The sequence below is a fragment of the Nomascus leucogenys genome, chromosome 4 (genome assembly GCF_006542625.1).
Source record: "Nomascus leucogenys isolate Asia chromosome 4, Asia_NLE_v1, whole genome shotgun sequence".
In the NCBI taxonomy this organism is placed as follows: Eukaryota; Metazoa; Chordata; class Mammalia; order Primates; family Hylobatidae; genus Nomascus; species Nomascus leucogenys.
The window spans coordinates 70,034,274-70,056,355 of record NC_044384.1 but is presented as its reverse complement, the minus strand read 5'-3'; the positions used below and the strand labels follow the sequence as shown (position 1 = coordinate 70,056,355).

Below are 22,082 nucleotides of genomic sequence, written 5' to 3'. Positions count from 1 at the left end.
GACGGGGTTTCACCGTAGTCTCGATCTCCTGACCTCGTGATCCGCCCGCCTCGGCCTCCCAAAGTGCTGGGATTACAAGCGTGAGCCACCGCGCCCGGCCTGAAACTTTATTTGTAAACTCTCTGTGATATCCATGCCATTACCAGGCAACAGTATTGTTCCCTCCTCTTAGTGTTTGTGTATTATCTTCCCCGAGCTGAATTACAGAGCTCTTTATGGTAGGTGTCTCATCTAATTCTTCAACAGTGCTTTGCACAAACTATCATGATGAAAAGAACAAATATTTGAAGAGGCAACGATATGTCCTAGAGCTAGCATGCATCCAGCCAGCCTTTACTGATGGTTTACACTGCACCATCTACCATGCTGCTCCCTAGGGAAACAGAGATGAAACAGGCAAGGGCTTCTGTTAGGCAGATTGGTAAATCATTGAGTGACACAGTGTTAATCGTCTGCTGATGGAGCATGTGGAGGGATGGCGGTCCATTCTATTATGGAATGGGTGTGGAGGGGCAAATTAGGAAGGGCTTCACAGAGGAGACACGGCAGGTGTGTTTTTAGAGATGAGGAGAACCTGAAGCATACTGGGAGAAGTTGGCCAAGGGAGAAGACTGCACACTCGCTCAGAGGGAAAACACTGGCGCGTTCTGGGTACGTGCATTCAGTATGTCTGGAATTTGAGGTAGAGGGAAATGATGGCAAGAGATAAGGGAAACCAGATCTGGGACGTGGAGGGCCCCGTGTCATGCTCAGGAATGAGGATGTTTCCTGTGGGCCGTGGGGTTGACATGATCAGCTTTATGCTGCTAAAAACTAAACTCTGATATTAATGTGGAGGCCTGGCTGGCAGAGGGGACAACCTGAGAAGAAATCATCAGGATGCTGTTGCTGTCACCCAGAGGCCAGACTGGGCTGTGGGGATAAAGGGGAGGGCTGGGAAATGAGACGTTAGAAGTCAGAATCTCCTCCAGTCTTTCAGTGAGAGAATGGAAGCTTCCAGGTTCTGTTTTGGTCACTAGGTTGATGACAGCGCTGCTTTCCAAAATTAGGAATATAGGAGGAAGAGCTAATTTGGAGTAAGAATAATATTAAGTGGAAAATCCATTGGATACTGAAGTACAGATATCCAGCAGGAAAATGGATATATGCTGATGTTTCTCAGCGGACAAGTTGGACTGGGTATTACATTATTTGCCCTTAAAACCATTCCTTAAGAATTTCATCTAACACTATTACATTCTAAAGAGCTAGTGCTCATGAAACAGCTTTTGAGAAATGGTGTGCTACAGAATGTTCACTGATCTGTGATTCTGACTGAAATGAATAAATAAGTCACCATGTGGATGCTGATTAGGGCCTTGGGGATGGAGATCATCCAGGGTGATCATGTAGAGTGAGAAGAAAAATAAATAAAGAACAGAATTTTGTGGACTCATCAACATTTAAGTAGGACGTAGAGAAGAGTCTGGTGGCTATAACCCAATTCAGAATTTCTTAGTGGGGCTTCCCAGCAACATGAGTTTTCATGGATATTCATAGGTAGGTAGAGAATTACAAGAGAGTGGAAGAAAACCATGGGAATGGAGATTAGAGAGTAGAAGGGGTTGGTCTTGCTTGTCAAATGCAGCATGGAGGTGGAATATGATGAGAATTGGAATGGGTCACTTGGGCCTTGCAGTTGGGAGAGCAGGGGCAGCCCCTGAGAGGGCATTTTCTGAGCAGTGGTGGGTTGAGGAGGCCTGTTGCATCAGGTGGACAATGGGCGAGGGGAGCCCATGTAGTGAGTGTTGCCTCCAAACACAAAGTGAGAAAGTAAAAATTCTGAGCTTGCTGCCAGGCTCTGTCTCTAACTGTGTGTTTGAACCAGCCATTCAAAACTCATTGGTTTCCACAATCTGTAAGATGAGGAAATGGACTAGACTATTTCTAATTCTCATCCAGCTCCATAATTTCAATGACTGACTTAGTGAACAGATGGGTAGTCGGGCGACTAGATGAGGGAATGAAGTGAAATTTACCGACTTCCGAATTATTAAAGTCTTATTAAAAACTAAATGTATAGAGAAGGTATGTGTATAATTATGTATGTTAGTATAGTTTCCAAATTATTCATTCATTTCAAAGAGAAACAGAGACCAAGGAAGATTCTCTAGCCCAGCACATCCCAAAAGCTGCTCCTTGCACACTAGCTCTGTCTCATGTAATAGTCTTAGAAGAAAGTGGTAAGAAATGGTTTCCAGGTCAAATAAATGTAGTTGTTTTACTACAGAGCTTCTCAAGTCTTTTAGTATAATAGTATGCATTGTGAGTCTCTCACATTTACTGGACCAATGACTGTTTTGTTTTTCTCTTTTATCTTGTTTTGTTTTGCTTTAATGGAATGCATTTCTGAGGACTGGCATTCTGATGAAAGTACTTTAGTAAGCACTGAAGAAGGAAACACGATTGATAAGATGGTCTCCAAATGACATATCAGTCAGACTGTGACCTGTTTATGGTGCATACTTTTCAAAAGTATCATTGTTTCTGCAATGGCAGTATTATGAATGCACTGCTTTGTTAACTCAGCAAGCCAAGAGTAGTAGTTAATAGTTTAGCACCTCTATGGCTGAATGATTCCATTCTAAGTAGGGGTCGCAGCCCAATTCTGGATTCAGTAGCTAAATTCTATCACAGCGGGTGGAGTAATTGCTTTAGCAAACTACATTCATTTATTCCCTTAATATATGTATGTTATAAAATGTCTCTTTTGGGACCAAGAAGCACAAAGCTGAGACTGTTGCCTCAAAGTGATGTTTGCAAATTGGGGCTTAATGCAATCCACAGGTGGGAAAGGTATAAGGCTCTGGCTTTCCTGCTCTGTCTGTTGTGGTATAAGAAGCAGCTGAAGCCACAGCTGGAGTTCTTGTTACTTTAATTTAAGAAGTCTTTTTCTCTCAACTGTGCTTGGATGGTGCTTTTCATAAAATGACACAGTCAATTTGTTTTCCATGAAAGAGCTATAATAATCGATTGCCAAAAATCCACCTGAGTAGTACCAACCTACTGTGACTCCTGACCTCAGCCCCACACTGAAACAGCCATCCAAGCCTGGCCTTTGTTCTTACTGGTCTCTTTTCTTGATCCCCATTTTTTCTCATTCCTTGATCCCCATTTTTTCTCATTCCTTGATCCCCATTTTTTCTCATTCTAATGGTATTAATTGTAGTTTAACCTTTTCAATCATATTAGGTAGACTTTAAAAGTATACAATGAATCTCTGCAATTTTCCTATGATGAATTCATTCATCAGATTTCATTACTATAATATAAATGTAGTTTGGATGAAGCTCTCTTAATTGGATTTTCTTACTCTTTCTCCAAATGAAAGGAATTTGCTGTATTTTAAAACCTTTAGCACAAGCATTTTTTAAAATGGGGTAAGAGTTTAGAGGCCATTTGTAAAAATGAAGCTTTCACAGGACAGTTCCTCTTCCAGATCATTTTTTAAGTTGATTTGTAATAATTGTACATATTTTGGGGTACATGTGATATTTGATACATTCATACAATATAAAGTGATCAAATCAGGGTAATTGGGGTATCCATCACCTCAAACATTTACCATTTCTTTGTGTTGGGAATATTTTAAATCCTCTAGCTATTTTGAAATATACAATAAACTATTATTAATAATATAGTCATCTTACTGTGCTATTGAACACTAGAACTTATTCCTTTTATATAACTCTATTTTTATTCTCATTAACCAACTACTCCTCGCTCTCCCTTCCTGCCGTCCTTCTCAGCCTTTGTTTCCCACCTCTCTGTATTCTCTGCCTCTACGAGATCCACTTTTTTAGCTCAGACACATGAATGAGAACATTGTCTTTGTGTGTCTGACTTATTTCACTTAAAATAATGACCTCTAGTTTCTTCCATGTTGCTGCAAATTACAGGATTTCATTCTTTTTTTATGGCTGAATAATATTCCATTGTGTATATATAGCACATTTTCTTGATCCGTTTATCTGTTGATGGACACTCAAGTTGATTCCGTATCTTGACTATTGTGAATAGTGCCACAGTAAACATAGAAGTGCAGATATCTCTTAGATATACTAATTTCCTTTCTTTTGAGTATATACCTAGCAGTGGGATTGCTGAATAATATAGTAGTTCTATTTTTAAGTTTTCGAGGAAACTCCATATTGTTTTCTATTGTGGCTACACTATTATACATTTCCACCAACAGTATACAGGGGTTTCCCTTTCTCCACATCCTTGTCAGCATTTTTTTTTGTCTTTTTTGATAATAACCATTCTAACTAGGGTGAGAGAGGATAACTCGTTGTGGTTTTGATTTGCATTTCCTTGATGATGAGTGATGTTGAGCATTTTTTTACATAAGCTGTTGGCCATTCGTATGTCTTCTTTTGAGAAATGTCTATTTCAGTCATTTGCCTGTTTTTAATTGGTTGTTTATTTTTACTATTAGATTGTTTGAGCTTCTTATATATTCTGATTATTAATTCCTTTCAGCTGGATGGTTTGCAAATATTTTTTCCAATTATCTGGGTTGTCTTTCCACTCTGTTTATTATTTCCTTTGCTGGGCAGAAACTCTTTGGCTTGATATAATCCCATTTGTCTACTTTTTCTTTTGTTGCCTGTGCTTTTGAGGTCTTACCCAAAAAAATATTTGTCCAGACTAATGTTCTGAAATGTTTCCACAGTGTTTTTTTCTAGTAGTTTCATATTTTCTTCTAGTAGTTTTATAGTTTTCTTCTAGCAGTTTTCATGTTTTCTTCTAGTAGTTTCATAGTTTCAGGCTACACCATTTTTTAAAGCAAATCTGATTAGATTGAAGATTGATTCCTAGGAGATCCTAGATTAGAAGACTCTTTAAGTTTTAATTTTTATGTACATTATAGTAACAAATACGTGGAAACATTCTATTTATAACAGTAGTTGACTAGTTAAATAAATATTGTCTGTCCATTAGTATGATGATATATAAAAATAAATCATCAATGAGTTGTAAAAATGTTAATGACATGTTAAATGAACAAATCAGCTTGCAAACAGTAGGTAAATAATGAACCTAGTTTTGTTAACTATAAATATGCACATCCATGTATAGAAGGAAGATTGGAAAGGAAGGCCATGTGGATACATACATGGGAAAGTGGTTGAAAGCATAAAAGTGAACGTAAGGAGAATGGAGTATAATTCTATTCTCTATGTGGCTTTTGTGAAGTTAGATTGCCTTTTGAAGCCTTAGTCTTTTCACATGTAAAAGAATAATAATGGCTAATTCAATATGATGGTTGGTTGGATTAATTAATAATGTGTCTAAGGCTCTTAGCACGAAGTAACTGCTCAGTAAATGGTAGGTATTATTGATAACTTTTATTTTCCAAAATATTAACAGTAGCTATTTCTGGATGCCAAGGTTCTTGCTATTTATTATTTTTAAATGTTTCCCTCAAAATATATAATATATAATGTAAATGAATACAGTGTGTAATCACTTAAAGTGCATATGAATATATGTATATATGTATGTATTTACATGGTATATTGCTCTATCTTTTGCTTCCTTTCCCTAAGTAAGTTGTATCTCTGATAAACATTTTTTCAAAGACTTAACCCTCCTTTGAAGTTCTATGCTTGATTTTTCCATGGATCGTCTTATCTTCCCCGGAAGTTTTAATGCTGGTACAGACTCTTGACTCCTCTACCTGTATCTTCCCTATTTTAAACTCATTTTGTAAACCTAAGTCTGTATAACTTTTTCTTCATATCACCTAGTCATTTCATTAGCTTTTTCTTGTTACAGCTTATTTTATATTATATGAGTGAGCAGAGAACATGCCAGGAATCACTCTTCATGTGGCTTTTAATAATAGTAATAGGTACCGTGGTTACAGCACTACACATTGCTAGAGCACTGCAAGCCCAGTTGCTCAGTGTTGCAAAGGCACACAGGGCAGGCGTCTAGCACCGGATGAAGGACATGGCTGGCCTGTGTCGTGTGCTGAATGGTGTGAGAAGTCTGCCAGTGCCTATTAAGCTCTGGGGTCTTGCAGCAGAGTGAGCTTAGCCAGAACACATTTCAGCTGAGGTGATGTGTGCTGGCCAACTATGCTGGCAACTCAGTATACTGCCTCTCATTCCCATATTCATTACCCCTGGACGCCTCCCAAAATCACAGATGGTGTTTGTATTACCTTCCCAGACAGATCTCTCCTCCTTTTCCAGTTGAAGCCCTTTCTACTCTCCAGTTCACCTCTTGGCCTTTGCTGCCTGCTATATTATTAAATATATTTGTTTCAGGATCTCAGTTATGATAAAATTGCCCTATATGTGTGAAAATTATCTAAATGTCAATTGATGCTGCTCTTCTCAAAATGTAGGCTTAGTGAAAATATGTGTTTCGTTCTTTACAAAGAACTTTCATAAACATTATTTCATGTATATATATTTATATTTTCTTCTAAAACCATGACCTAGTATCTCATGTCACTTGAACAAAATAAGGAAGGCAAATCGTATTACTTCTTCAGCACGGCAGAACAGACGGCTGTGAGGAGCCCCCAGCAGGATGCAGCTGCTAAGTTTCAGGCTTGGACTTGAACTCAAATCTTCTAAGCTCAGTGTTGTTTCTCTGGGATTAAAAGAAAAAATGTACTGGATCCACCTTTCTTGGAACAATACAGAAGACAAAATCAACCAAGTACACAAAATAATGAAGAGGTCCTGGATTCCAGGATTACTTTAACATTCTCTCTATTTTCCTTGTGTCTTTGACTTGTATCAAAAGTAAAACATCTTCTAGCTGCTAGTACGTATTTAGTTTTACACTGCTTCAGCTAGATTGCAAACAACTGCATTTGTACAGGACATGTTGCTTATTTAACAAAAACATAGTCCATTAGGACGTTTTAGGAGTGAGAATTGGTTCAAGAGTTCTTTATAATATTTCTGAAACTCCAGGGAACACTGGAATCTTCCTGAATCTGTAGATTTTGTGAGACACTGAGGTCAATAAAAAGCTTTCTTGTACCTTCTAGGGAGAAACTGAGCATCTTTTATTTTAAATCATTGAGAAGACCAAAACATCCTATAAGGTAGTTTAACTATAGAAATATAAGAACTAAATTTTCTCCCCTCCCCTTTTTTTTCCTTTATAGCTTAAAGGGAGCTGATGCTGGCAATGGGATCAGAGTGTTTGTACCTGACATCGGGATGTTCATTGCTAGTCTGACCATCTGGCTCCTCTGTAGAAACATTGTTCAGAAACCTGTGACAGACGAAGCAGCACAGAGTAACCTGGAGTTTGAAAATGAAGAATTGGTAAATCCAACTCCATGTCTCTTCCTTCTTTGATTTCTGAGGACCTTGACCCTTAATAAGTTGCAGAACTATGATAATAACAGCTGAGCATACAGAGCACGTTATGATTCACAGTGCTTGACATAAACGTTTCCTGTCACATTGCATGACACCCTCGTGCAGTCCCAGTGGGCAGACACTCTGGTTCACACCTTAGCCATGAGAAGACGGGCTCAGGGGTGTTCATAGGTAAGGGCCAGGCTTTGACCCACCACCCTAAACTATCATGTGATATTATCTCGGAGGCTAACCGTGCAAGGTCATACGTAGTGTTATGGTTCAATTGGTCTGGGTACCTTAGTTATTGCAGAATATTTAAAGAAGTAACATCTGGTAGTTTTAGGGGAAAAAATGAATTCCTCCTTGCAGGGCAGCTTTCCAGTCTGTGCATCTTGTCCTGCCCAGTGGAGTGGTGTTAACTTGGCATGCTTTGATCAAGTTGTTTTAAAGCACTCCAAGGGGGAAAACATACATATTTGGAAAAGTGTGAGAATGTTAAAAAGGTAAAAATAATGAATGAAATGCATGTTTGCTAGCTGGTTGAAAGGTTTCAGGAGTAACTGCTGAATTGGAAGCTTGTCCTATTTTCATCCTTGGGTATAAGAGCTGTCAGACAGCTCTCATGCTGCCCCCTGACCAGCCTCAGGACACTGTTATGTTCTAATAACTGTACTTTGTTAGGTGAGGTTAGGTGACATCAATTTAAAAAGTAATTGATTTATTAGTGGAAAGATAACACTTATAAAGGAAAAAGTGACTAAAGTATTTGATTTGGACATTTGATGCAAAACGCTTGCAAGTACTAAATGTTTTCAGTCATAAGCTTTGGCAAGATATTAAACTTATAAAACTGAAGTTAATTGAAGTTACTTATATTGAGAATGTTAACCACTAAGGCATTGAGGGAGGAAAATTCTCACTTATGGAAAATGATTTATGTGGTTCACAAGAAAGCAGACAATTGCCTTGTATGCTTATTTAAAAAACAATAAAGGAGGGATATAATTCAATAAACCTATGCAAACTAGAAATGACATTGTCTAGCCAGGCACTGTGGCTCAGACCTGTAATCCTAGTACCTTAGGAGGCCCAGGTGGGCAGATCACCTGAGGTCATGAGTTCGAGACCAGCCTGGCCAACATGGTGAAACCCTGTCTCTACTAAAAATACAAAAATTAGCTGAGCGTGATGGTGCGTGCCTGTAATTCTAACTACTCAGGAAGCTGAGGCAGGAGAATCACTTGAACTCAGGAGGTGGAGGTTGCAGTGAGCCAAGATCGCACCACTGCCCTCCAGTCTGGGTGACAGAGTGAGACTCTGTCTTAAAAAATATATATATTTTCTAAAATTCTTATGGGTAAAAGATATGCAATCACCTTGCTTATCAATATTCTGCTACTTTTAAGGCAAATGTTAAAATGATGCTTGGTGTAACAGTAATTATAGTAAAGTCAAAGTCGTTACTAACCACTTACATCTTATTTTCAAGACTTGACACCATAAGGCAAGCATTAGTGTCCTAAAAACGGGAGAGTACTTTTTCTTCTTGTTGACATTACAATTGTAAGACAGAGGATTTAAATTTTGACTACTTTTTACATTTACAGTTTGAAAATGACTTTATTTAAATAAAGTCATTAAATAATCTTTACCAAAATTTGCCAAAGTTTGGGGAAAGTAAACCAGTAACTCAGATTCTTCAGACTGGGTATTTGTTATTTTTATGATTTATAAAGGCAAGTTTTTGTTTGTTTGTTTGTCTGTTTTTCTTTTTGTTTAACTTAAGTTCTGGGATACATGCACAGAAAGTGCAGGTTTGTTACATAGGTATGCATGTGCCATGGTGGTTTGCTGCAACCAACAACCCGTCATCCAGATTTCAAGCCCTGCATGCATTATTATCCTCGTAAATAATAACTATAGAAGGAGGGGAAAGGATAATTATTGAAAATTGAGTGGACTTAGAAGTCAGACATGGAGGCCACCTAGCGTGTGATGCTGAGACAATTGTTTCTTCTCTTTCTTCTTCTACAAAAGAGAGACCTAGTAGTTGTGAATGCTAAATAAAATTTCTAATAAGAAGCACCTGCCACAGTGCCTGCTCATTTTGCTTGCTTAGATAAATTGCTATTTGCTCTGCTCATTTTGTCCTTTTCCAATTTGAGAGGTAGTAGTGCAATTTCAAATTCCAATGTTCCTCTTAGAATTATTGAAACTTAAATGGGAAGATATTTTGAAGCCAACCCACTCAGTAAAAGAATCTCTTCTGTGCCATTCATAACAGATAACCATGAATGATTTACAAAGCTTCTTACAAAAATAACTTACTTGACCAAGGACAAATGCTGTTTGCCATAGGACTAAGAAAGCCTACATTGATCAACAAAAGCCATGGCTGTGAGGTCATGATGAGGTGCCATTCATCTGATGAAGAAAAGAACACAATGCAGTCACATGGGTTAATTCTAAAGTCACATTTTCTTCCTGATTTCAATTTTCAGAGATAGATTTAGGATACTTCACTTCCATTTGAAATTTGCTTGAATATGTAAGCCTTATGTATTATTAATCACATTATTTAAAGATAACAATAAGATGGACAGATACTCTAAATATTATTTATTAGGGACATTGAAAATACTAAATGTCATAATTATGGCATTATTTTCCTTCTCAGTTACATTTGTTTGGGGCTATTTTACATAATTGATTTTTATTCTTTTGTCACATTCCAGCCCATCAGGTAGCCCAGGAGGAACAGGGGGGTGGGTGAATCTTCTGAGATTAATTCACAAGGAAAAATTGCTTCCATGTGACAATCTGGACTTGAATCTGAAAGGAATAAAAGTACCTGGCCAAAATAAGCAGGGGATTTATTTTATTTTTGACTCCACAGCATATTTCCTGCTGCTTATAAATCTTGGAATTTGCACTCTAGAATGTTTGGTTTTTAAGGATACTGAAAGAACAGTGTTTGCTGGCATTATTTCTTCTTTCATTTATCTGAATGGAGAAATGGCAGGATTAATCTGCTGGTGCCTGTGAGAATTCCTTTTCAAAAGCAGTGTTGTTTTAAAGCAGCAACTAATCCCTGGGGAAGACTCTTGGGTCTTCTGTAATCTTCACTGATTTGGTAAGTCTCAAGTTTGGTGTTTTAAAGGTGTTCACAAATCCAAGGATTCCCCATAAAACGCCCAGTGGAAGTGGAGATGGCAGTGCAGTGGGAGCCTCTGCCTTGCTCCTGCATTTTACTGAGAGCCGACTTCAGCGAGGAAACCCTTCTCCTCAAATGTCATCAAAGGTTCTTTCTCAACTGACACATCTGTGGTCTTGTTCGTTTGTTCATTTTAATTCAGAAGCAGATCTACAAATCAATCATAACTGGGAAAAAGCTTCCTGATCTGAAATCTTAAATAAGAAGAGTTGTATTATGAAGATTAAATTGTATAGAAAAGGGTTATTTACATAATAAAACAATATATCTTTCACCAAACTGACATTATCTTGTATAATCCTATGCTTACAATTCTTTCTAGCTATTACATGAGATTTGAGGCCTTATTTTTTAGATAATATTTTAATGTATTATTAAGCCAAATTCTGATAAATCAAATGCTTATTCAAATAGGATTTGTGGTTATGACTTAGCCTGTGTAAAGAGGCAGCTTCTTAATAGACTGACAAGTCAAATATGAAGGATAAAAAGAATATTCCATTATAAGTCATCCCCATCTGCTAAAAATTCAGGGATGCAATACTAAGTCCTGCTAAATTTATTCTGGGCCTCGAAGATTTTGCACCCTGCTTTCTAATTCCTAGTGTCCATTAGCCTGTCACAGCATCTGCATTCTAGCACATGACATGACCAAATGGGCTGTGCTTCAAGTCTCAACTGTGAGGTTCAAGTTGCTGTTTTTTTTAAAGAGTAAGAGACAAAGACTGAGAGAAATCAATCATTTTATTGTCTTCTAATTAGGCTTTCAACATGTGCTCAGTTCTAGCCTGAGATTTAGTCTAAAGTCTCCAGCTTTAAATTTCCTGGATCCTATTTCTTCAAGCACACAGACATGATCATTTGAAACATGGAACCATTCAGAATGGTAAGAAGCTGAACGGCTGCCCAGTTGCCTTGCAAACTTTGCACTTCATGACTTAGTGTGAATGAAAAGCCTTCTTTGTGGTTGTGCTAAAGGCTGTCACTGCCACTCTTAGTGGTAAAGTGGGCGACTCCCTTTGCTGGTCCTTAAGGTCACTTTCAGAAACTGGGCAAAACTTCCTGTCATACATACCTCAAAATGCCGGACACTTGGTCTGCCTTCTTAGGGTAAAACACATTCACGATTTGGACAAAGCTTTTAATCCTAATAGTTTTAGATGCCATTAGTTTAAGTAGAAGAGATGATTTTTTATTGGAGGAAGTCATGGATCTATTTATTGTCTTCTGGAAAGTTTTGGTATTTATCACAGGCTAGTTAACTTTGAGTCCATGACTGACTTTATTCCCCCAGAGTCTTCCAGCCACATCCTTGGTCACCAGGTGAGAGCATGGATGCCCACTCATCCTGTCCTCTGATAACAACACACCTGTGGGGCAGGCCCTTGGGACAGTCAGTGAGAGCCACCTTCATTATGTACAAAGGCGGCCAAGCGTGGTAGCTCACGCCTAAAATCCCAGCACTTTGGGAGGCCAAGGTGGGCGGATCATGAGGTCAGGATATTGAGACCATCCTGGCTAACACAGTGAAACCCTGTCTCTACTAAAAATACAGAAAATTAGCCAGGTGTGGTGGCATGCGCCTGTAGTCCCACCTACTCAGGAGACTGAGGCAGGATAATCGCTTGAACCTGGGAGGCAGAGATTGCAGTGAGCCAAGGTCGTGCCACTGCACTCCATCCTGGGTGACAGAGTGGGACTCTGTCTCAAAAAAAAAAAAAAAAAGGCAGGGATATTATTATTGACAATATGTTCATTGAGCGGACATTGCCTAGCATGGACTTGAATATACAACTCATAACAAAAATGATTTAAATAATTAGCAAAGAGGAAATCAGCTAAAGTATCTTTAAACTATTTAAATGAAATGATTACAGATTAATCTTCATTTTTATTTCTCCCATTTAATTAATTTAGCAACATTTAACAGCATGTACCTCTTCTCTGCCTTTTTCAAAGAATCAAAGCTCCAAAAATGCCTTTCACCTTTAACAATCTTTTTAGATCAATATTTTTACAATTTCTTGGAATGTGTTGTTCTATCTTTGCATGATTTGATAGGTGATTTCATGCATTTGAATTGCAAATAACCACAAATACCCACATGGGAAACTTGTGTGAGGCAACTGCAGAGCCCCAGTGTTCCTTTCTTGGGGGTAGAGTAGGGCTGAGATGAGAGGAACCAGAGTCCTACCCCTCATGCCATCTGTCCCAACTCCAGAGAACCTGCATCACTCAAGGAATCCCAGTCACTTCTTTGTACTTCTTTCCTCCTTTAAATTGTAAATACCCCTGAAATAGAATTTCCACCCACTTAATGTAAATAGGTTCCCCATATTGCTTTGAAAATATTGGTCATACGTCTGGGAGAGGGAGATACAGCTCCTTCCTCTACCTCCACTCCTTCTTCCCACTGACTTACCCATCAAGGTTAATAGAAGCTCCATTTACCCAGCTGCTTGAGCCAGAAACACTGATGTGACATGGATTTCTTGGGGCTTTGTCTATCACCACCAACAAATCCTCTGAATTCTGTCTTCAAATTCTGTCTGAAATCAGTCCACTTTTCTCTACTCACTGCCACAATCCTCACTAAGCAGCCACAGTCTCTCAGCAAGGCCTGAAAATATGTTCTAAATGGATCTCCCCACTTGAGCTTCCCTTCTTACCCTATCCAATTGATGCTGCACACAGCATCTGGATTATTCTTGTAAAATTAAAATTAAATTATGCCACTTTCCTAGATAAAACCCTTCTTTGGTTTCCCTTTAACCTAGAATAAAATTCAGTCTCTTGACCTTGATGCTCATGACTCTGCACGGCTTGGCCACATCCTGCCTTCGTGTCCTCAACCTGTGCTTTTGCCCCACTCCCTCACTGTGCTGTAGCCACCCTGCCCTTCTTTCTGTGTTTGGATGGGGTAAGCTCTATTCCTGCTGGGTCTCTTCCAGGCAGTTCATTCTCATGTAAATGTCTTCTCCTTGCTCTTGTACTTCTGGACTCTGCTGTACAGTTTGCTCTTGTGCAGATGCTCTTCTCCTGACTCTTGTCTTTCTGGGGCTCTGCTATGTAGTTCACTCTTGCACGGATGCTCTTCTCCCCACCGTTGTCCTCCTGGGGCTGTGCTGTGTACTTCACTCTTGTACAGATTCTGCTCTTCTCATTCTTGTCCTTCTGGGGTTCTGCCCTTCAGTTTATTCTTGCACAGATGTTCTTCTCCATCTTGTCTTTCTTGAGCTCTGCTTTGTAGTTCACTCTTGCATGGATGCTCTTGTCCTCACTCTTGCCCTTCTGGGGCCTTGCCAGGGCACACTGATATGTAGGTGAACTGCTCTTGATTGACCATTTCTTGCTAGGGCTTCAGAGAAGGATTTTTTTTTTTCATCTATGGGCATGTTTATTTTTTCAGTATATCTTTACTGAGAGCCTACTATGTGCCAGGATAAACAACAACTAATATTTAACATGAACTATTTTTTGTTTTCTTGCTTTGCTTGCCAAGACTTTTGTCCTTTTTTTAAAAAATCACATTTACCTTGGGAATAACTAGACTAGGTCATTCCAAATCCCTTTAGTCAGACATAATCTCTTTTTTCTCTCAATGTCCTTAGGACCTTATATTCTCAATTTATAAGTAGTTATATCTTCCCTGAGTGACTACTGGGGTCCCTCAGAAAACCACTGGGGTCCCATGTGGATTTTCATTTGTTATCCCACCCTGGACCTAGCACTGCACTTGGAGCAGAGCCCAGTCTTGGTTAAAAAAGTGCTGAGTGGAGGGAGGGATAGATGGAGGAGAAAGGAAGGAATACTGTTGATTCTGAAACAGTACCTTCTCTGCTCAATATTTTGACACCTTCATATCAAAGATGTGAGTTTTGTTTGCATCTTAGTCTATCACAAGTAATTATATGGGTTCTGAATCTTTCTGGAAACTGTTGAGCACCAAGAAGGACTTGTACATCCTCAAAATCCTGCCTTTGTCATCACTGTATACATTTTTTATTTCTGGAGTGAACACCAGGGTGAATCATTTAGAACAGCTACACTTAGCTGGGTCCTACAAGAAAAAATAGGTGGTTCAGGGTGAGTAGTAATCTCTGGAACTAATGTGAACTGAGTAGATGATATAGGTGTGTGTGTGTGTGTGTGTGTGTGTGACTGCTGATTTGTTTTGATGGTGTTCCATTAAGTGATTTTTACAAAAATATCTTAAAGAAAAAAGCCTTTAAACAGTCAATTGTATTTGGCTAGTCTCCATTATTGTTCATTTCCCTTCAAATGATGTTCAGATGATTCTTAAAGACTATTGCCATTCTGAGTAGGTGAATTAACCTGGGAAGTTTTAAAAAAGTTCAAGTGCAGGGTCAGAATAGTTCCCAGACCTATGAAGTCAGAATCCTGGGGGTAGAGGAGTATGTGTGGTAGGAATTGGACTAGTTTTTTTCGAAGCTCCACAGATCTTTTAGGCATTGGTCTAACTGGCCACTGTCAGCTGATTCAGTTTGTCCTTCCTTGTCCCTTATTAAACTTTCATTGCTTTGTAGATGGTGGTTGAAAGCAGCATCTATACACTCACTTTTCCAAATGAAATAGGGACTGCTTAAGCTGATCTTATGAGTTTGGAAAAATAATCTTCCCAAAACAAATCTAGCAACAGAATAAAATATTTGCTTTATCCATTAAATGGTATCACGTTAGGCTTGCATAAGGTACACAATAGCATTCAAACACATCTATCTTTTTTTCTCTCACTTCTTCCTTTCACCAGGGAACCCTGGGGATGAAATTCGTCTTCTGCAGTGAGTCACAACACTTGTCTTTTCCTTCCTCTGGCTCTTGTATTGAGATGAACCCATTCTGTTAAGATAAATTGTTAACTTTTAATAATAAACAGTGAATAAACAACTGATGACACTTTAGAAAAATGCTCCTTTTGCCTCCCGGATCTTTTGGCTCATTATACGTGACTTTGATACACTTCTATAGAAATGTTTTTAAAAGCTTGGTTTTAACCACGAAGAAGAGAAAAAAATGGATTCAGCTGCACGAAAAGCTCTGCTCTGAGGTCCAAAGCTTGACTGAAACCTAAAGGAGGTTCCAGAGAGAATTTACTTCAATCTATTTTCCAAATAAGGGAGTCTGCTAGGATATGATTAAAAAATATATTTTTTCAAATTGTGCCTATTCAGCTGAACCCCTATGGAGAATTCATTGATCAGTGGTTGCCAATGTCAGCCAGGGCATGAATTCTGGAGGGGCTGCTTCAGGTCACCCCAGAGAGTACTTTAATCATACAGCCTCCTGGAATTCATTCCCATAATTTCTGATTTAGTAAGTTTGAGGTTGAGCCTGGTCATCTGCCCTCTTAAAGGTCCCCAAGTGATCCTTAGGATTTATTCCAACCCAGTTGGATTTTTACAGTGCTTGGGAGTAATGAAACATGGATGTTTGGGTCCTACCAAAAGTGATTTATTGTGTCTTCTTTGTCCAAAATTGAGTGGAAATCATGGTGGATGCCACAGCTTAATGGAACTAGTACTGCTGTAGGGTGAGAGGGTGTTGCGGGATGAGATGCAGAGACGCAAAGGTTTAGATCCCGTCTCATTGTGGGATGAGAGCTTTGTGTTTTGGCCCTCATTCAGGGCCCTAACAGAGAACAGGCTGGCCTTGTGTAAAGTTGATTCCATAGCACCTAGAGCTTCCTTATGTGAAATGAGAGATCCTACACTAATACATGTTATCAAATGTTGAAATCAGCAACTTTTATCTGTTTACGTTTTCCAGTATTCTATTATTTTTATTTTTAACTGACTAATAACAATTGTATATATTTATGGGGTATAATGTGGTATTTTGATACATGTATACATTGTGGAATGAGCAAATCAGGCTAATTAGCATATTCATCATCTCAAATACTTATTATTTATTTGTGTTGAGGACATTAACATCCTCTGTTAACTATTTTATTTTTTATTATTTTGTTTTATTATTTTTTTTTGAGATTGAGTCTCATTCTGTCACCTAGGCTGGAGTGCAGTGGTGTGATCTCGTCTCACTGCGACCTCCGCCTTGTGTTTTCCAGTGATTCTCCTGCCTCAGCCTCCTGAGTAGCTGGGATTACAGGCATGTGCCATCATGCCCAGCTAATTTTTGTAGTTTTAGTAGAGACAAGGTTTCACCATGTTGTCCAGGCAGGTCTCGATCTCCTGATCGCAGGTGATCCACCCACCTCGGTTTCCCAAGGTGCTGGGATTATAGGCATGAACCACTGTGCCCGGCCAACTATTTTGAAATATGCATTAAAAACTATAGTCACCATGCAGTGCAATAGGTCCGCCAAAATCATTCTTCATGTCTAAGTGAAATTTTGTACCCCTTGATCAGCATCTGCCCTTTCCAGGTCCCTGGCCTCCTTCCCTAGCCTCTGGTAATTACCCCTCTACTCTCTACTTCTATCAGTGCAACTTCTTTAGATTCTACGTATAAGTGAGATCATGTCATATTTGTCTTTCTGTGCCTGGCTTATTTCAATTAGCATATTCTTCTTTAGATTTATGCATGTTGTTGCAAATAACAAGATTTCCTGTTGAAATCATAAACTTTTAAAGAGGCGAGATAAAGGACTTAAATGTCTTTAAATAAGTTTTAGATTTTGACATGGTCAATAACCTGTGTAATCATTTATTTGACTTTTTAAACTGTAAAGAGTTTATTTTGTCTTCAGTTTCTAAGATGACTCAAGAACCAGGGAAGCTAAATCTTTATTTACAGCCTTTCCTCCTCCTTAGCGTCAAGGCCAGATTGAAGTTTTGTTCCACTGCAGGGACAGCTTACAGCTCCAGCAAGCAAGACTGCCTGTTAGTAAACATGCGAGAGTGAGTCCATGCTCTTTCAGAGGTTCAGTGTTTATACTTCAGCAGACGAATCACTTAGGGGGAAAAAGCCTGCCTGTTAATAAGCCAGCCTGACCTGACTAATGGCTGTTCTGGCCGTGACCTACCAGGACAGTAGGGGCTCACAGAGTCTAACCCGTCTCACTCTTGGCTCTCAGCTTGGCAAATTTAAAAAGTATTTCCAACCGACAGCCCCAGGGATTTCTGTATAAAAATGCTGAAAACCCTAAAGTACAGTGGTATGTTTATAAAAATCACAAAGGCCCAATCCTTCCTAAGACAGGTCAGGGAAATGCATTTGTATAACCTCACAAAGACATCTTGATCAGAGATTTCTATTTGATTTAATCTACATCCGTAGCAATTCTATAATTGAATAAGAACGCATTTATTATGAAAGTCACAAGTGTGTTTCTGACTGTGACCCAGGTGGCCCTTGCTGTGTTCTTTCTTTTGCTTCTTTTTCAAGTGCAATGACTAAAGGTTTTGGCCAAACTTCCTTCCTAGAGGGAGATTTTAAATGTGTTGCTCACCTGTTGTGATGGGAAAAGAAGCAACAGATGCCTGATGAGCAGGTCATTTGTGTGTTGACGATGGTGTGGGTGTCCTGGTGATAGCTCTGGTGGGTGGATTTCTTTGTGGGGAGATGGAGTAAGCTGAATGGAAGAGCTGCCCTGGGATCCGGGCCTTAGGAGCTGGAGAAGGCATCCTAGGGGGTGGGAACAACCTGTCCCACAGCAAAGAGGCAAAGAGAGCTTGTGGATTATGGATTCTACTAGTCATTTCTTGCAAGGAATGCTGACAGGCAAGGAGATGGCATAGATCTGGAAAGGCAGAGTGGTCTTAGGGGCAGCAGCACCTCAAGGAGGGCCATCTCTGTATTCCCTCCAGGTAACCTCATCAGGCTACTGACCTTTAAACCATCATATGCTGGCGAATTCCAAAAAGCCCTCTTCAGCTCCCACCCCTCTCCAACACTCCAGACTCCTGTAATAGCTGCCTACTGGATACCTCCAAGAAGAATGCCTGAATGGGGTCTCAGAACTGAATTTTCAAAACAGAAATGTGGACTCTCCATCTCCAATCTGCCTCCCTCCTGTCTTTCCTCCCCAGACAAAAATAGAGGAGCCACCCTGATTATCATCTATCCTTCCTCCCCATTTTAAACTTTCTAGCTGCTCCTACTAATCTGACCTCCAAAACAGACTCCAAAGACAGGATCTTCACTTCAGCCCCACCCCTCCCTCCTCTCTCCTCCAGCACAGCCACCACCTCCCTGCTGCTGCCTCCCTCTGCTCCACCCCAGGAGCAACTAGAGTTATGTGACAAAGCAAATCATGTGTGCCTCTCATTAGACGGAGTGGTTGAAGATCAAAGTCTGATTCGAGTAGGTTCAAGAGAAATTAGGTATGGAATAATTTTTACTATGAATGGAGTGGTGAGTCCAGCCCACTCTTCTGGAGTGCTTCACCTTAAGAGACAAATGTGGGTTGAAAGGATGTGTTTCTTTAAGGTGAGACAGCAAGGCACCCTTGCCTGTTAACAGGGGTGATCCAGCAGAAAGAAAGCACATTGTGATGCAGGAGAGAGAGCCAGGATGGCTGGGCTGTTCTCTCCCTGGTGTCCTGAACAGATGGGATGCAGTCATCATGGCTGGAGTACATGCAGATTGTCTTGTTACAGCAGGAGGGCAGAGTGTGTGCATGGCAGGCCAGCTGCAGGTGGGTGGTCTGATGTACTGGCTGGAGCTGGCAGCTCCTCTCTGGGAGCAGTAGAAAACAAGGTCATCCTCTGAGAATGAGATGGGAATTGTTCTCTAGGGGAGTGGAAGTGGCCACAGGCCTGGGGACACTTACCCTCTTTCTGCACATGCCACCAAGCCTTGGACCAGCTCTTTCCTCCACCTGGAATGCACTTTGCCAGGACTTTCACAGGGCTGGTAACTTTGTGACATTCAGATCTTAGCTTAAATGTCACCTCCTCAGAGAGGCTTTCCTTGACCTCTGAATCAGAAACAGCCACCCAGTTTATCACTATCACATCACCCTATTCGACCTCCCTGAAGGGGGCATTCATTACTGTGAGATATTTAGCTGGCTAATATTTTACTTGTTTACATGTTTATTGCTATATCTCTTCCTATATATGCTAGGACACACTAGGCCCTGTATGGGTAGCAAAATCTTATTGATTTGAGCATGAGATGTTCCTCTTGCTTCAGAAAAAAATATACAAATATGTCATGATGAAATACAGTAGAAGTCAAGTTGAAGTGGCCCAGGATTAAATCCCTGTGTGTGTGTGTAGGTGGGTGGAGGGCTGGCTGGGTGCCTCCTGTAGCCTTGGCTCATCAATAGTCAACTCCAGTCACCCACTGTGTGCACCCTCCTGGGCACACAAAAGGCCTCTGAGTCCTGAAGGCCGCTTTACCCTTAACTAGAACTTGGCACTGGCCCTCCAGTCCCTGCCTTCCTCCCGTGAACTTGGTCATAGTAAGAGGTCAGACACCATCAGTGAGTATTATGTAACTATCTGAACTAAATAGATCAAAAAAGAACCATTAAAAATGGGAACATGGAGAGGCCAGACCCTACTGTTTAAGTCTTAAATAGATGCCTGAACTGGGCTTAACAATTCTTCTTAGCTTTGTGAGACTAAAGATATGAAATCTGTCGGCCTAGGGAAAAATGCACACAAAGTTTCATGCATCTCAAACAGACTCCTTTTGCCTTAAAGTGATGGCTTTATTTATTATTTATTTTCTTCTTTTCTTTTCTTTTTTCTTTTTTTTTTGAGATGAAGTCTCGCTCTGTCGCCAGCTGGTGTGCAGTGGCGCAATCTCGGCTCACTGCAACCTCCGCCTCCCAGGTTAAAGCGATTTTCTCCTGCCTTAGCCTCCTGAGTAGCTAGGACTACAGGCGCATGCCACCACGCTCAGCTAATTTTTTGTATTTTTAGTAGAGATGGGGTTTCACCATGTTGGCCATGATGGTCTTGATCTCTTGACCTCGTGATCCGGCCGCCTCAGCCTCCCAAAGTGCTGGGATTACAGGAGTCAGCCACCACACCCAGCCCCTTATTTATGATTTCTTAAAAAAAAAAAAAAAAAAAGAAAAAAGAAAAAGTCGTAACCCTTCTAGGGAAATATTCTAATTAGCCAAAAAATTTTTCCCATTTATTCTTTAAATGCAAAACAAACATGCAAAAATGCCTTAGCATACCCAGTTTAAAATAATACATGGAAATATACATATGTTCTGGTACATGTGTTTACTCCCTAAATCTCTGCTTAAAGCACTTAGGTGCTGAGATGCCCAGGCTTGAACCAGCGTATCATTCTCTAAAAGGATGAGATAGGAAGCAGCTCTATATTTAGCCAAGAGAAGCCCAGGACTGCTCATCCTTCCACAGTCAGGAAATACGGAAATAGTGAACAAAGATAAACTTAGAAAAAAGAACAGAATTTCCTAAGCATTGATTGGACTCACCTTTCAGTCAAAGCCGTGGATAGTTTTATCAAACTTCCTATCACCTTGGTGGCCAACTCTGTAAATTTGAAGACCCAAACCCAGATCAATCTAAACTAAACTTGTTAATAGATGTTTCAGACAGTTTCTTCTTTGCTTATAAAAAAAATAAGCACAAATAGGGAATATGACATGTTATTAGGGACCCTATAATTATGACGTTTCCGTTTATGTTTACTTCTTCCAGAAAGATCAGAGTTACCTGGGCTTATACAGGGATTATCAGAGACCTGAGGGGAATGAACTGGTTGTCTTCCTTTTTTGCCTGATCTGTGAAATTCACCACATTGACTGACCCATGAATTAGAAGCTCTATAATCTGCTGGCTGGATAGGCAGGCTCCTGGACTTGAGTGTTTCCTGTTTGTCATTTATTTAGGCTGGAGGAGAAAAAATTGATTCAGAAGAGGCACTGATCTATGAAGAGGATTTCCATGGAGGAGATGGTGTTGAAGGCGAGTTGGAAGAAAGCACGAAGTTAAAAATGTTCCGCAGGCTTGCCTCTGTGGCCTCTAAGCTCAAGGAGTTCATTGGCAACATGATCACCACTGCTGGGAAAGTCGTCGTTACCATCTTACTGGGCTCTTCGGGTGAGTGTCTCCCACACTGGCTGAACGTAGCAAAAGGCACAAGCAGTGCTTTGGTGAATGAGAGAAACGGTTGAAGAAGAAATGAAGGAAACAGTCTGTTCCACCACACGAAAATCGTAACTGTAGCTCTTGTAAAACTGGCCACATGTACAAACCATACAAAATAATTTTTCCTGGTTAGTTCTAGTTTTGATGTTTTTAGATGCTTTCTGTTAACCTCTGCAAAATAATCTTTTTCTATATATGCTAAGCGACTCCATTTTCTAGGTTTAGATTAGAATAATAGCAATCCTCTTCCTTAGAGCTTTGGAATGGTGACCTGCTGCGATTAACAGTGTGCATGTACCCATCACAAGCCATATTGTGGGTTCTGGAGGTCTGTCTGCTTACATGAGTCCATAGTCACCTTAATATAACTCTCCAGGATAGACTATTTTTCTTCCTAAGTTAGATTGTAATCTTCCAGCACAGACGCTC

General features: G+C 39.9%; 1 protein-coding gene across 2 annotated transcripts in view; it reads left to right on the top strand.

The window, feature by feature from the left end:
• The window catches only part of PIEZO2 (piezo type mechanosensitive ion channel component 2), a 475,806-nt gene that overhangs the window by 270,783 nt on the left and 182,941 nt on the right, over nucleotides 1-22,082 (top strand). For both annotated transcript variants that reach the window (XM_030810771.1, XM_030810770.1), the window contains exons 5-6: nucleotides 7,175-7,337; nucleotides 21,395-21,605. In XM_030810771.1, the coding sequence (XP_030666631.1) occupies nucleotides 7,175-7,337; nucleotides 21,395-21,605 (374 nt within the window). The remainder of the gene's footprint in view (nucleotides 1-7,174; nucleotides 7,338-21,394; nucleotides 21,606-22,082) is intronic.